This window comes from Chiloscyllium punctatum, chromosome 15 (genome assembly GCF_047496795.1).
Source record: "Chiloscyllium punctatum isolate Juve2018m chromosome 15, sChiPun1.3, whole genome shotgun sequence".
NCBI classification, from domain to species: domain Eukaryota; kingdom Metazoa; phylum Chordata; class Chondrichthyes; order Orectolobiformes; family Hemiscylliidae; genus Chiloscyllium; species Chiloscyllium punctatum.
The window spans coordinates 61,485,482-61,502,211 of record NC_092753.1 but is presented as its reverse complement, the minus strand read 5'-3'; the positions used below and the strand labels follow the sequence as shown (position 1 = coordinate 61,502,211).

The 16,730-nt window shown below is 40.2% G+C and overlaps 1 protein-coding gene across 7 annotated transcripts in view; it reads right to left on the bottom strand.

Annotated features, from left to right (window-relative positions):
* The window catches only part of spag17 (sperm associated antigen 17), a 222,550-nt gene that overhangs the window by 102,176 nt on the left and 103,644 nt on the right, over positions 1-16,730 (bottom strand). For 6 of the 7 annotated variants that reach the window (XM_072585264.1, XM_072585263.1, XM_072585268.1 and 3 more), the window contains 5 exons: positions 15,729-15,891; positions 11,506-11,702; positions 9,116-9,254; positions 5,769-5,923; positions 1,149-1,340 (listed from right to left, as the gene is read on the bottom strand). In XM_072585264.1, the coding sequence (XP_072441365.1) occupies positions 1,149-1,340; positions 5,769-5,923; positions 9,116-9,254; positions 11,506-11,702; positions 15,729-15,891 (846 nt within the window). The remainder of the gene's footprint in view (positions 1-1,148; positions 1,341-5,768; positions 5,924-9,115; positions 9,255-11,505; positions 11,703-15,728; positions 15,892-16,730) is intronic. The other variant, XM_072585265.1, reaches the window with a different exon arrangement.

Sequence of the window (16,730 nt, the reverse complement as noted above, 5' to 3'; positions counted from 1 at the left end):
CTCTGTCCTAAAAGGGCCACCCCTAATTTTAAAACACAGTGTTCTCCAGTTCTGACTCAGCCACAAGGGAAAACATCTTTTCCATGTTCACCTTGTCAAGACCATTCTGAATCTTATGGACTTAAATCCAAACACCCTTCACTCTTCTGAACTTTGGTGAAAACAAACCCAATTTGCCACACGTTTCCTCATAAAACAACCCACCCATTCCAGAAACTAATCTAGAAAATGTCATCTGAACCATCTCCAGAATATTTACATCCTTCTTTAAATGAGGAGATCAAAACTGTACACTGGATTTGAGACGTGGTTGCAGCAATGCTCTGCATAATTTAACTTCTTACTTTTATGTTCAATTCCTCTCGTAATAAAGGCTGGCATCACACTGTCTTTCCCATTACATGCTCTACCTGCACATTAACATTTGTATTAGAAAACCTAGATTTCTCCGGATCTCAGGACCTGCAGTCATTCTCAATTTAAGTGAACTCTGAATTTTGGAAATATCAATAAAAGCAACGTATTACAGTGAGAGGGTGAGGGAAGGGAACAACTGTATAGGCAGAACAAGGGGATGTCCAATTGAGAAAGGGGATCAATGATGGAGAGCTCCCCCTACTCCTGCTTTGCCCATTCAACATCCAAGCTGCATAACCTGCCAGGCATTGCTTCTGTCTTTGATGCTTAGGGACAGGTCCTTAGGTGACCATTCATTGATCAGTAAGGATCTGAGCTGGGCCAAGGTATATCATAAAATTGCTTACAGTTCAGAATGAAAAGGGTGGTGGGAAGGCCAGCTGTGAAATTTCACTAGTGCCCCAGCCTCCAAAATCACTATTGGAAGCCTACTAAATTTGATCTCTTCTGAGTATGTATAATCCAGCAAAAAAGTTACTAAATTGAAGACATACTCAATACAACACTGCCATGGTAAGACGAAAGATTAATCAAAAGCTTTAATTCTGTTTCATTGTAATGAATTATGCTTGTCTTAATTTTTGAAGACATTTTTCATCTCCGTCTTCTTTATAAGAATTGCAATCTTTACCATCAGCTGGACTGGATGTTAGTATAAAAAGTAGGTGGAGTAAAAATAAATAAATGGGGGGACTATAGTTCACATGATAAAATATGGCATTCTACAAGACCTTGAAATGATTTCCTTCAGGATCCAAGAGTTCAAAAATAACTGGGGAAGTACTTTTCATAAAATATGCAGCAGGCTGCAGCTCCATGTTGCTGATAGTACCATGTGTTATGACATCATTATTTGCTTTCGATGTGTACAAGGCACTGCCATCCTGATCAACTGAAAGACATCCACAACTTGCTGGGAAAATCTGAAATGTAAACAGCAAATTAAAGTAAGAACAATAGAGATTATAAATTGATAAGCTTTCTGATCCACAAAAACCTGTCAGACAGGTATGGTGATATTCATGGTTGATTTTAATCTATTTATAGACTGTAAAAGTCAGATGGGAAAGGATTAGAATTTCATAGAGTTCTGAGGAACAGTCACTTGACCCAAAATATTAACTCTGATTTCTCTCCACAAATGCTGCCAGACCTGCTGAGCTTTTCTGGTAATATCTATTTTTGCTTAGGATTTCATAGAATGTTTCCAGGATAGTGTTTTAGAACAGCAATGTTATGGAGTCAACCAGCATGAGGCTATAGATACCTGATATTGTAAGTACTGACCTCACAGAGTCATAGAGATGTACAGCGTGGAAACAGACCCTTCAGTCCAACCTGTCCATGCCGACCAGATATCCTAAATTAATCTATTTGCCAGCATTTGGCCCAGACCCCTCTAAATCCTTCCCAGTCATATACCCATCCAGATGCCTTTTTAATGTTAAGTGCCTCCACCATTTCCTTTGGCAGCTCATTCCATACATGCACCACCCTCTGCATGAAGAAGTTAGGTCCCTTTTCAATTCTTTCCCTCCCACCTTAAATCTATGCCTTCTAGTTTTGGATTCCCCTACCCCAGGGAAAAGACCTTGTCTATTCACCCTATCCATGCCCCTTATGATTTTATAAACTTCTATAATGCCACTCCTTAGCTTCCAACACTCTAAGGAAAACAGTCCCAGATTATTCAGCCTTTCCCTGTAGCTCAAATGCTCCAATCCTGACAACATCCTTGTAAATAGTTTACCTGGCACTCCACTTTCAAGGAACTATGAATCTGCACTCCAAGGACTCTTTGATCAGCTACTTCCCCCAGGACCTTACCATTAAGTGTATAAGTCCTGCCCTGATTTGCCTTTCCAAAATGCAGTACCTCATATTTATTTAAATTAAACTCCTCAGCCCATTGTCCCATCTGATCAAGATCCCATTGCACTCTGAGGTAACTTTCTTCGCTGTCCACTATACCTCCAATTAAGGTATCATGTGCAAACTTATGAACCTTTCCTCCTATGTTTACATCCAAATCGTTTATATAAATGATAAAAAGCAGTGGACCCAGCATTGAACATAGAACATTACAGCGCAGTATAGGCCCTTTGGCCCTCCCTCGATGTTGCGCTGACCTGTCATACCAGTCTGAAGCCCATCTAACCTACACTATTCCATGTACGTCCATATGCTTGTCCAATGATGACTTAAATGTACTTAAAGTTGGCGAATCTACTACCGTTGCAGGCAAAGAATTCCATACCCTTACTACTCTCTGAGTAAAGAAACTACCTCTGACATCTGTCCTATATCTAACACCCCTCAATTTAAAGCTATGTCCCCTCGTACTCGCCGTCACCATTCTTGGAAAAAGGCTCTCCCTGTCCACCATATCTAACCCTCTGATTATCTTATATGTGTCTATTAAGTCATCTCTCAACCTTCTTCTCGCTGATGAAAACAGCCTCAAGTCCCTCAGCCTTTCCTTGTAAGACCTTCCCTCCATACCAATCAACATCCTAGTAAATCTCCTCTGCACCCTTTCCAAAGCTTCCACATCCTTCTTATAATGTGGTGACCAGAACTGTACACAATACTCCAAATGCGGCAGCACCAGAGTTTTGTATGGCTGCAGCATAACCTCATGGTTCCGGAACTCGAGCCCTCTATTAAAAAAAAGCTAAAACACTATATGCCTTCTTTAATCCTGTCAACCTGGGTGGCAACTTTCAAGGTTCTGTGTACCTGGACACTGAGATCTCTCTGCTCATCTACACTACCAAGAACCTTACCATTAGCCCAGTACTTTGCATTCCAGTTATTCCGACCATAGTGAATCACCTCACACTTGTCCACATTAAACTCCATTTGCCACCTCTCAGCCCAGCTCTGCAGCTTATCTATGTCTCTTTGTAACCTACAACATCCTTTGTCACTATCCACAACTCCACTGACCTTAGTGTCGTCTGCAAATTTACTAACCCACCCTTCTACGCTCTCATCCAGGTCATTTATAAAAATGACAAACAGCAGTGGACCCAACACCGAACCTTGCAGTACACCACGAGTAACTGGACTCCAGGATGAACATTTCCCATCAACCACCATGTCTTCTTTCAGCAAGCCAATTACTGATTACTGATCCAAACTGCTATATCTCCCACAATCCCATTCCTCCGCATTTTATAGAATAGCCTACTGTGGGAACCTTATCGATCAATATCAACCTTATTGATCCTTGTGGCACACCACTGGTCACATGCCTCCAGTCTGAAAAGCAACCTTCTTCCACCACCCTTTGTCTTCTACCTTCGAGCTAGTTCTATATCCAAATGGCTAGTTCTCCCTCAATTTATGTGATCTAATCTTGTGAACCAGTCTACCATGAGGAACCATATCAAATATCTTACTGAAGTCCATACAGATCATATCCACCACTCTGCCCTCAACAATCCTCTTCATTACTTCTTCAAAAAACTCAATCAAGTTAGTGAGATATGATTTCCAAGTCATGTTGACTATCTCTAATCAGTCCTTGCCTTTATAAATATATAAATCCTGTCTCTCAGGATTCCTTCCAACAACTCGCCCACCACAGATGACATGACTCACCGGTATTTAGTTCCCTGGCTTTTCCTTACCACCTGTTTGAAATAGTGGCACCACGTTAGCCAACCTCCAGTCTTCTAGCACTACACCTGTGGCTATTGATTACACAAATATCTCAGCAAGGGGGCTAGCAATCACTTCCCTAGCTTCACACAGACTTCTAGGGTCCACCTGATCAGGTCTTGGGGATTTATTCACCTTTATGCATTTTAAGCTATCCACCACCTCCTCCTCTGTAATATGGACATTTTTCAAGATTTCGCTATTTATTCCCCCCATTCGTTATCTTCCATATCTTCCTCCACAGTAAACACTGATGCAAAATACTCATTTAATATCTCCCCCATCTCTTGCGGTTCCACACATAGGCAGCCTTCCTGATCTTTAAGCGGCCCTATTTTCTCCCTAGTCATCCTTTTGTCCTTAATGTATTTGTAAAATCCTTTTGGATTTTACGTAATCCGATGTGCCAAAGCTGTCTCATGTCTCCTTTTTGCCTTCCTGATTTCCCTCTTCAGTATACTCCTCCTGCCTTTATAGTCTTCTAGGGATTCACTCAACCTCTGCTATCTATAGCTGACATACGCTTCCTTCATTTTCTGGACAGAAACCTCAATTTCTCTAGTCATCCAGTATTCCTCCACCTACCATCCTTGCCCTTCACTCTAACAGGAACATACTGTTGCTGGACTCTCGTTATCTCAGTTTTGAAGGCTTCCTATTTTTCAGCCATCCCTCTACCAGCAAATATCCACCCCCCAATCAACTTTTGACAACCCTTGCCTCATATCGTCAAAATTGGCCTTCCTACAATTTAGGACTCCAACTTATAGATCTGGTCTATCATTTTCCATCATTACTCAGTATTGTAGATTTACAAAAACAAAAGCCACTTAGTTGCTCCAGTGCTGTGATCTCTCCCACACAGGTTTCTCCAAGGTCAGCTGTGAATTTCACCGTTTGTTAGTTTTTCTTACACGATCTCCAATGTCCAGAAATACTTGAAATCAACAGGGGAACAGTCAGCTATGTAGATTCACTGCTGGGTCAGACAGAAGTGCAGGTTTTTTTCTCCATTTGATTCACTTGCCCATGTAGTCACTACCTTTGACTGTCTTCCTCATTTTCAAAGTCCCATAGTGAAGGTTCCCACCGGGTAACATTATATGATTGAAGTTTTACACTCAGTTTGAGAGAGAAAGGAAAGGGATCCAAAACTATTTTTTAAAAACTTAGATAAGGGGAATTAGGAAAGCAGAGTGGGCTAAAGTGAAATAATATATTTGGTTGAAGGATTGGTCAATATAGATGCAGCAGACATTTAAGGGGATATTTTAGAATATGCAGTACAGATACATGCCAACAAGTAAGGAAGATTCTAAAGAACAAACCCACCACCCATGCTTCATTAGAAATGTTAAACATAATACCAAACTAAAACAAAAAAAAATTAAATACAGATAGCAAGACAGCAGCATAAATAGCAAAGAATGATCAAAAAATTATAAAGGAGTAAAATGTTAGACAACAAGAAAAAGTTAGCCAGAAATATAAAAACAGATAAAAGAGTTTTGATAAATATTTAAAGAAAGAAAGAGTTGATAAAGTAAGGAGTGGTCTAATATCAAACTTTTGGTTGCACTCAAGTATGGAATGGAAACAATCTGTGAAACTTAATAACAGAATCTCTCCTTCAGTTAAGTGCTGATGTTATTACAAAAAAAAACTTAAAATCATTGCCATGTTACCTGGTACATCCCCTCTGGATTGGCGATAATTGCTGTACCATTTCCAAACACTGCACAACATGTGTAATCTTCCCAGTTCATTAACACAGTGGCAAACCCCACGCATTCCACCTTTATGAATTTAATGTGCCTAGTCTTATCATGTGGGATTTCTTCTATGAAAAAATGCACCAGATAAAGAGTTTAGTAATACTTAAGTTTAAATGTAATTCAGAATGCACATTTTTCATCAATTCTCATCAATTTAACATGGTTAGAAATTACTTTATGGGTTTAAAGGAACAGTATACTTCTCTGCGGAGGCTCTTTCAGATTGATAAGCCTTCTGCCTGCCTCTCCCTGTCCTAACCCACCTCCCTGCATTAGTGGATTCATTAATGATGAATGGGGATTGAAGAGGTCATCGATAATGTTATTAAATAGCACTTGCTCAGTTTATGTTCCACCGGGCCGGGGTTGGGGGGCGTCTCAGTTCCCTATATAATTACAGCCATGGTCCAAACATGAACAAAAGAACTGATGAGGACAAGTAGGGTGAAATGACTGCCTTTGACATTGAGGCTGCATTTTACAGATACAGCAGCTAGACATCTGAGCAAAACTGGAGTCAATTGGATTTGAAGAAAACTCTGCTGACTGGATGTTGTTGGAGGTCAATCATCTCAGTGGCAGAACATCAACGCAGGAGTTTGTCAAGGTAGCAGGCTAGGTCCAACTTCAAATGTAGCATGGTATTTTATGTTGACCCAGTGACATTGAAGGAGTGGTGGTATATTTCCAAGACAGGATGATGAGTGGCTTGATGGAGAACTTGCAGGTGGTGTTGTTCCATGTTTCTCAAATGGTGTCCTTCTACATGGTGGTAATCATAAATTTGGAAGATGCTGTCTAAGGAGCCTTGGTGAATTTCTGCAGTGAATCTTGGGGATGGTACACAATGCTGCTACTGCGCATCAGTGGTGGAGGTAATGAATGTTATGGATATGATGTCAATCATGCAGTCTGCTTTGTCCTGAATGCTGTGAAGCTTCTTGTGTTATTGGAGCTAAACTTATCCAAGTGGACAATATTATATTACACTCCTGATTGTGCCTTGTGGACTGAAGGTGGACAGGCTCTGTGGAGTCAGGACATGAGTTACTCATGCAAGTTTCTTAGCTTTCTAACCTGCTGTTGTACCCACAATATTTATATGGTTGGTACAGTTCAATTTTTGTCTAATAGAAATTCCCCAAGGAGAATGATAGTTGGGGATTCATTGATGGTAACATCATTATATGCCAAGGTGTGGTGGCTATATTCTTTCTTGCTGCAGATGGACATTGCCTAGCACTTGTGTGGCACAAATGCTACTTACCATTTGTCAGCCTAAACATGGATATTGTTTAGGTTTTGGTGCATTTGACATGGACTGCTTCATTATCCAGGAATCATGAATGGTGCTGAATATTTTGAAACTCCCCACCTATGACCTTACAATGAAGGATAGGTCATGGATGACACAGTTAATGATGGTTGGACCTGGGAAACACCTGCAGAGATGTCCTGTAGCTGAAATGACTGACCTCCAACAACCACAAACATTTTTTTTGTGCTGGTTTGACTCAAATCAATGGAGAGTTTTTCCCATGTCTCTCTTGACTCTGGTTGCATTAGAGTTCCTTCTGCCACTTTTGGTCAAATGCAACATTGATATCACTTAGTCATTCTCATCTTATATCCAGAATTCAGTGTTTTTGTTCATCTTTCAACCAAGGCTGTAATGAGGGCAAAAGCTAGTGACTTTGACAGAACTCAACCCAAGTGAGCAGGTAATTGCTCAAGTAGGATTGATCTTGCTTATTGTGTACATAACATTGGGCAATTTTCTAAATTGTTCCACTTGCTTAAGCTTAATGTGGCAATAAGCCCATAATTGTGGAAATGGAGTGAAAGCTTTAATGGTACAATGACTGTGTAAGGAATCTAGAAATGGTGTTGAGGTGGCTTTACAACAGGAGGTCAAAGCTGTGAACCATGTAAGGCATTTTATTAATCAGCTGGCATTAATTTGCAGGGATCAGTTCTCCAAAAGTGGAAGATAGGCCATTGCAGTCATCTTGAAGAATAATGTGTAAGATAATGGAACTGTTGCTACAATGGCAGCTATTGCTATCTTACTCAAAGTGCCTCAGTGGTGCTAATGTTTCTCCTGCTGCTTGACCCTCAACAATATGGGCGGCATGGTGGCACAGTGGTTAGCACTGCTGCCTCACAGCGCCTGAGACCCGGGTCAATTCCCGCCTCAGGCGACTGACTGTGTGGAGTTTGCACATTCTCCCCGTGTCTGCGTGGGTTTCCTCCGGGTGCTCCGGTTTCCTCCCACAGTCCAAAGATGTGCAGGCCAGGTGAATTGGCCATGCTAAATTGCCCATAGTGTTAGGTAAGGGGTAAATGTAGATGTAGGGGTATGGGTGGGTTACGCTTCGGCGGGGCGGTGTGGACTTGTTGGGCCGAAGGGCCTGTTTCCACACTGTAAGTAATCTAATCTAATCTATCTAATCTAATACCCACACTGCAAAGTTGCTGGTAGACCTACCCATTGCCCACAACAAATTCAACCTAACCACCATCCGTAGAGGGCTACGCAAGGAAACTTATTAATTGGCTTCCTCTGGGATGTTTGCATCTAGCATCTCTTCTCAAACATTTCTCGATTCCCCACTCAAAATTGAGGATGACTTTGGATTGCAATCTACCTAGGATGAGTCTGAATGCACTGTTGGTCTGACAATACAGCAAAGACACCAAATTTAAAAAGCTAAAAATGCACAAATAATTTTATCTAATCTGGTAAGCAAATTCTGCATCTCTAACATTCAATTTTCTTGATCATCTGTGAATTAAGTTATCAGGTTGCTCAAAACAACCTGCCTAGAATACCATGTGCCACGATTGGACTTCATTTATGCATTACATTCAGATCTTTCTGGATGAGGCAAGTCGGAAAAGGTGCAATTCACAGGTTTCTGAATAAGTGCTGGAAAGCTCATGTCTGGAAAGGAAGCTGAACAATGAAACCTTCCATTCCTCAGGATGAATATTCACTACTGTTCATTATTATATTTTGCTGTCCAACAACTAAAATAACTCATCAAACTAGACAATGCAAGTTTGGATGATGATATTATTCCTGCCCAAACAGTATTCAAACACCTGATCAATTGAAGTGAAAACAGTAACATACAGTAGATAGCATATTTATTTGGATAAAAATGGCATGGTAACATATCAATGTTCAATAAAAATGCACAAGGAACACCTGCAGAATTGAAGCAATGATAAAATTGGGTACCTTGTTTTCTTACCAGTTTCATCTTGCAATGCATAATCTGTTTTTGTGATATCCTCAAAAAAGGTTGTAATCCTGGTTCCATCAGCATGTTCCACTATAGTACTGTCACTCCCAAAGACAGTTACTACCTTATCTTGTCTTGTAATCATTATCTGTATTGCAACAACATGTTGGTTGATTCATGAAATGCATTTTGATGCCTTTTATCATTTTTCCAGATTAGACATAACATTTAATACTTATTCTGCAGATGCTGTGGAGCTAGCAAACTCTGTTGTGCCCTCTACCACCTATGCTGAATGCATCCATGCTTCTTGACAGTCACAGAAAGCTGTCTGGCAGACTGGCCAGTGTACATGCTGTGTTCTCCTATATGTCATCCCTGAGCTCCTCAAAGTAATCTCTCTCAGAAGAAACACTTGACTTCAAGTGAATCAACTCTTAATCACTCATGTCCAATAACTTGCAATGTGCAAATCACAGATCTAAATTAGCTTCCAAGGTACCTGTAAAGGCTGAAATAATGGTTGTGAGTGTCAGATCAAGGCTTCTGTGTTAATGCTGTGCTATTATTGGTCTCTCTGTCTCTCAGTGTTCTCCAGGAACTGATGCATGACAGGGTGATTATTTTTAAACGTTATGTTTCAAATTCCTTGTATTTTGCATGATCTTCTGGTAGATGAAGAATAAAGTTTAGTGTGTGAGGAAATATTGCCTGCATGACTTGAATTAAATCGGTATTACAGGATTGATGATGTGAATTAATAGTGCAAATATGAGAAAAAGATAAGGAGAGGACGGATGTCCAAAGTATCCAATGAGTTGTAATAGAAGAGTTTGCTCTGAAAGATATCGGTCATTGGGAGGATGTTGACAGGTCCTTAAGTTCAGAGGACAGGTTTTGATTGCCCTGGTCATTTGCTCTCCTCCCATCTGAGAACATTCCTCAAAGGTCTTGTGGTCCTAAATGAACAATGGAATGTCTGTTCTTCTACACCTTCACCATTAAAGGTTCCAGGATTCTATCCATAACCCTGAAGACATTTCTGTTCCTTAGCACTATATTGTTTTAAAAAAAATTGCAAAAATAATATTGAGCAGATGCTTATTGCCAGTTCGTGCAACCTTTCTTAAAGAGGAACAGCATTTAAGAACAGAATGTTGACACCACAGACTATAATGATCAAAACTTGGCTAGAAGTTTTGCTAGTCCAGAATCAATGAACAACTGCTTGGAGCTACTTGGCCCCACTCCTGTTTGGTAAATGGGTGCTTGCACCAAACTTGTGTGCAATATTTAAGAAGCACTTGGATGAATACTTAAAGCCAGGTATTGAAAGCTACGGGGGAAGTGTAGGTAAATGGGATTAGTTTAGATTGGTGTTTGTTGGTCAGCATACACATGTTGGACCAAAACGCCTGTTGCTGTGCTGTATGGCTCTCTATGTTCACCCTCACCAGAACCAGCCTGGGCCGAGGACAAATTGTGAACGTTATGCTTGAAAAATGAGAAAAACCAATCTTTAGAACATAATTTAGAATTTAGTCCTGAAAACATTGAGAACACCAGCTCTAACAATAGAATAACATGTAAATCACTGTAAGTAATTATTTCATTTATAGTCTTGGAGTCATACTACACAGAAACAAATCCTTTGGTTCACCTCGTCCATACCGACCAAGTTTCCCAAACTATACTTATCCCACTTACCAACATTTGGTCCATGTCCCTTATTCATGTACCTATCCAAATGTCTTTTAAGTGTTGTAAGTACATCTGCATCTACCAATTCCTCTGGCAGTTCATTCCATGTATGAACGACACTCTGTGTGAAAAAGATGCCCCTCAGGTTCCTTTCAAATCTTTTTGCTCTCACCTTATCAATGCTCTTCATGACTTTTTAAACCTCTTTAAGGTCAGCCCCTCAATCTCATGTCAGCCTCTCCTTATAACTCAACCTTTCAGTCCTTGCAATATCCTCGTACATTTTTTCTGAACCCTCTCTGACTTAATATTCTTCCTATAGCAAGGTGACCAGAACTGGACAGAGTACTCCAGTCCTGTACAACCTTAACATGACTTCTTAACTCCTGTACTCAATAATCTCAGCAATGAAGCCAAGCATGCTCAATGCCTTCTTAACATGTAAAAGTAACTGAAAACACAGCAAAAGGTTGCTCTATTAAATATGACCTAACAATACACACAGAAACCACTACAATAGTCTACTCAATCTGCTTCAGCATCTTAATAAGTATTTTTAAAAATTGAGAAAGCATAGAAATAAGTGTAAACAAGCCAAAGGGGGAGAATGGGAAAGTCGGGAATCTCAGGTTTGGAAACAAAAACCAAAATACTCTAAAATATACAAGAGTAAAATCTGCAAATGTTATTGCACTTACTTCTCCAGTTCCTGGATCTGTGGCTTTGTAGACTAAGATAGGTTTTATATCCAACTTTTCTGTGCCTTTTGTTGCTATAGTTAAACCTATTGGCGTTGTAGTTATCCAAGTACCAGGTACAATGTTTGATGGTTGTGTTTGAATTATTGGATGTTCACTAATAGTTGAAATGGAATTTCCTCCATGACTATGCTTTCCTTAAGGAAGCAAATAAATGATGTTAAAGCCAGAAACATCTGTTCGTAAATAATATTCTCTGATTATTGCAGATCAGTTTATTTGAATACATTCCTGGTGTTCCTAATGCATTATTCATCACATGCTGGAGGACTTGGAGAAGGAAATGCAACTTGCTACTAAAAGTGAATACAGAACTGATGATTCTTGTTAAACACTGAAATACATCCTGGTAGAGATGATAATATTGATGATGAAAAATAGGAATAAAGCAAGAAGAGAAGATACACTTTTTTTGTTTTCACAGCATGCTGTGCCAAATTACAGTCAATCACATTATGGAAAGGGCCTTCAATTTGAAATAATTTTCATAGCCCTAGCACATATCCAGGTTGTATACAGTTTTTCCAGAGCCCTTCATACTGGCTAGTTGTGTTTTTTGTGAGATGTGGACATTGATAACAAAAGTTACATGCCTGCTATCTCTATTCTTCTAGATCCTGGTGGTGACTGGTTTGAAGGTGCTGGAGACAGAGTGTTGAGGAGTTGCTGCAGCACCTCTTGTAGATGGCACACCTTGCTGCCACTGTGTAGCAGTGGAGGGTAGAGTCCTAATGAGGCATGTTTTGTTCTGGATAATATTTTTTACGTAGTGTTGGAGTTACAATTTGTCCAGGAAAATGTGGAGTATTTTATCTCACTTCACCTTGTCAATGATGGGAATCTGGAGGTGAGTTACTCACTGCTGAATTTCCTTGCTCTGAACTGCTCATGTCACTTCAGTATTTTATGTGCCTCATCCAGTTAAGTTTCTGGTCAATAATGGCAATCAGAATGTCAATGGTGGGCAGGGGATCAACAATAGTAATGCCATTGAATTTCAAAGGAGATGGAGTATTCACTTCTTTTGGAAGAAATCATTGCCTGGCACTTGCATGGGGCAAATGTTACTTGCCACTTCTCAGTTTGTTTTAGATTCCAAGCCTTGTTGTATGTAGGTATAAATAGCTTCCTTGTCCTATGAACATATCAAACTAGGATCTGAACAAGTGCCAAGGATGTTCCTACTTCTGACCTAAATTTGTTGGGAAAGTCAGTGTCAAAGCAGCTAATTATGGTTGGATCTAGGACACAGGACACAGTTACAAAGACCTCCTGTAGTAAGGTCCTAGAATTGAGATGAAAAAAAATCATAACTATTTCCCTTTGCGTGAGGTCTGATAAATGAATTGAGTTGACTGAAGATTGGCTTGGGTTGCTAGGATTCTTATAAGTTGCCTGGCGTGCATCAATCACTCAGCACTTCTAAATAGGCTGGTTTCTGTGCAGTCCAAATCCCATAGCAGGAATTGAACCAGATGGCCCTCAAACCTTTGGGACTTTGTCTCAGATCACATATGAAGGTTGTATAGTGGGTGATTTTAACTTTCCCAATATTGACAGGGACTTCCTTAGTGCCAGGGGCTTGGATGGGGCAAAATTTATTCGGTGCATCAGGAGAGTTTCTTGAAACAACAGGCTGATATACCTTGTATTGCTGAATAAGTGTGGCAGATCATCAAAGTTTTAGAGGGGAAGCGTTTTGGGAGCAATGATCATAATTCCATAAGTTTTAAGATAGTTGTGGATAAGCATAAGACTGTTTTTTTGGGTGGAAGTGCTAAATTGGGGGAAGGCTAATTACAACAATATTAAGCAGGGACTGGAGAACTTAGATTTGGGATTGCTGTTTGAGAGTAAATCCACATCAGGCATGTCAGAATCTTTTAAAAGCCAGTTGATCAGAGTTCAGGATCAGAATGTTCCTGTGAAGATGAAAGATAAAGATGGCAAGATTTGGGAACCCTGGATGGCAAAGGATTTTGAAAGTTTTGTCAAAGTGGAAAAAGGAATCATATATAATGTTTAGAAAACTGAAATCAGACAAGACCCTTGAAAAATATAAAGAGAACGGAAAAGTACTTAAACTAGGAATTTGAAGGGCTGAAATGGGCCATGAAACATTCTTGGCAAGTAGGATTAAGGAGAATCCCAAGGCATTTATACGTGTATTAGGAGCAAGAGGGTAGCTAGGGAAAGGGTAGATCCACTCAAGGACAAAGTAGGGAATTTATGCATGGAGGCAGTGGAAGTGAGGTACTTAATGGGGTAGTCTGATTAGTAAGTTTGCTGATGACAAGAAAATTGCTGAAGTGTGGATAGTGAGGAAGTTTGTTAAAAGTTACAATGTGATATAGATCAGTTGAAAAGTTGGGCAGAGAACTGGCAGATGGAGTTTATTCTGGACAAGAGTGAGGTGATACGTTTTGGGAGGTCAAATGCATGAGGAATGTATACAGTATATGGGTAGGACCCGTAGGAGTCTTGATATTCAGAGGATCTTGGGGTCCAAGTCAATAGCTCCCTGCAAGTGACATAAGTGGATAAGATGGTAAAAAAGGCATATTGGCATGGTTGTCTCATTGGTTGGGGCATAAAGTATACAAGTCAGCAAATCAACAGCTAAATGTGGAATATTGTGTGCAGTTCTAGTTGCCACAGTATAGGAAGGATGTGGAGGCTTTGGAGAGAGTACTATGGATGTTTACCATGATATTGCCTCAAATGGAGTGTATTAGTTTTAAGGAGAGGTTGGGCAAACTTCAATATTTTTCACTAGAATGTCAGAAGCTGAGGGGCAACCTGTTAGAAATACACAAAATTATGAAAGATATGGATAGGGCAGATAGTTGGAGTCTTTTTCCAAGGGTAGAAATGTCAAATACCATGGGTTTAAGGTAAGAGGTGAAAAGTTTAAATTACATGCATTTCTTTTTTAAACAGATGGTGGTAAGTGCCTGGAATGGCAGTGGAGATGGTAGAAACAGATACATTTTCGTTAAGAGGCATTTTACAGACACATGAACAGGCAGGGAATAGAGGAATATGGATCATGTGCAGGCAGATGGGATTAGTTTAGAATGGCATCATGGTTGACATAGACATGGGGGATGAAGTACCTGTGCCTATGCTGTATTGTTCTAAGAGAAATGTTTGATTAGATTAGATTACATTACATTACAGTGTGGAAACAGGCCCTTCGGCCCAACATGTCCGCACCGACCCTCCAAAGAGCAACCCACCCAGACCCCTACCCCTCCATTTACCCCTTACCTAACACTACAGGCAATTTAGTATGGCCAATTCACCTGACCTGCACACCTTTGGACTGTGGGAGGAAACCAGAGCACCCGGAGGAAACGCACGCAGACACGGGGAGAACGTGCAAACTCCACACAGTCAGTCGCCTGAGGCGGGAATTGAACCCGGATCTCTGGCGCTGTGAGGCAGCAGTGCTAACCACTGTGCCACCGTGCCACCCAGGGAAGGCATTGGAAAGCCCCTCCCATTGCACATAGAATCAAGCACAGTAATAGTCAGCACATAGTAGGAAGGAGGGAAGGCTGACAGGCAAAACAAATGGTCTCCTGGCATGCAAGTTAAATATAAGGCCTGGTACTGAATAATACACTACTGCTGCAGAATTGAGTGCCAGGACCTCAAAAATTACTGATTACATTATTTATGATGTGTTCCTTCTTTGCCTTGGCAAGCGAAGAGACAAAATAACTTGCATTTTTCTTCTCCCACTGAAATGATCCCTTCTGATCTCTGGTGCATCTGTGGCACACTATCAAATTCATTGATAAAGGACTTTCACTCTTTATAAAGTTATGTACTTTGATTTTAACCTAAGAAACAAAGAATAACCCAATAAACTATCTTTGTAAACACTATTATTTTTAATAGGGAATTTAATTTTTTTTTTGGAAATGAACAATGTCTTTCCATACAATGGAATTGCTTACTTCCTGTATTTGCATAAATAGTGAGTTAGTATGGACTGTGATGTGCCATTTTCTTTTCATAGGCAGACTTTTCTCAGGGAGAACAGGGATATTTAGTGAGGTCATCAGATATGTTAGAAAGAAATTGATATGAAGTATGTAGCTTAGAATTGTTCCCCATCAGTCACACTAACTATTCGCAGCTTTTTTCCATGTTACCTTTCATATTTTCTCCCTCGCTGCCTGATTTTTTTAGATCCTTTTCATGCTTTGATTCTTGATCAACAAGATTAGGCTGACTGCTTGCTGTTATATTTGATGGGGGAGTAGAAACAGGTCCGGAATCTGGGCTTCTGCTCACAGTTCCATCGGCAAACAGAATCTAGGAAAAATTACAAGTACGTTGTAAAATACAGTACAGAAAGCACTCTACTTACAATAAAGCGGTCAATATTTCAGAATGAGAGTGGCTGAAGACAAAAAGGTCAGAACATGTTTTCTGCGATAAGGTATTATGTATATATTATAGCGCCAAGCAGCAAAGTTGTTACTATTATTCAAAGGATTGGACAGGTATAAAACTTTTTTTTACACTCTGTGGGGTTTTGCAAATGCTTCTCCTCACTTCTAATGGGTGAAATTGTAGAAGTGTTACAAGTTAGGCTCACTTTAAAAAAAATCTAAACTAGTCAGGAAGTTAATTTTCTAGTTACTTTTAAGAGGGAGAGAAAGAGAAGGGTAGAGACGGGAGTGGCAAAGACAGCAATATCAGAAGGGAAAGAGAGAGAAAGGCAGGGGGAAAGAGATGAGAGAAAGGGAATATGAGGGTTGTTAGAGAGAGACAGCTGGGAAAGAGTGAAGGTTATATGAGGAAGAGAGGAAGGGGACACAGGGAAACTGTTGAACAGAGTAAAAAAAAATCTTAGTGCTCAATTTAAAAAGATGTGTTACTGAGGAGTGAGTTGGTGTGGGGAGCTATCTGCCCACTGTCTCCTCCAATCTGTACTTTTGTCCTGAGTCTGTAGTGGCAGAAAACAACCCACAGGCAATGGACAGTCTTCTGTATGCTGGAGGTGGCTGACAAGAATGATGACCATAGATAAGGACATGAAGACCTGTCGCATGTATTCACCATTGTTGTCACAGATCATCATGGCATGGTTGGGATGATGGCCCTGAAGCTGGCTGAAATGAGTATAATTGAGAATTGGGAAATGACTA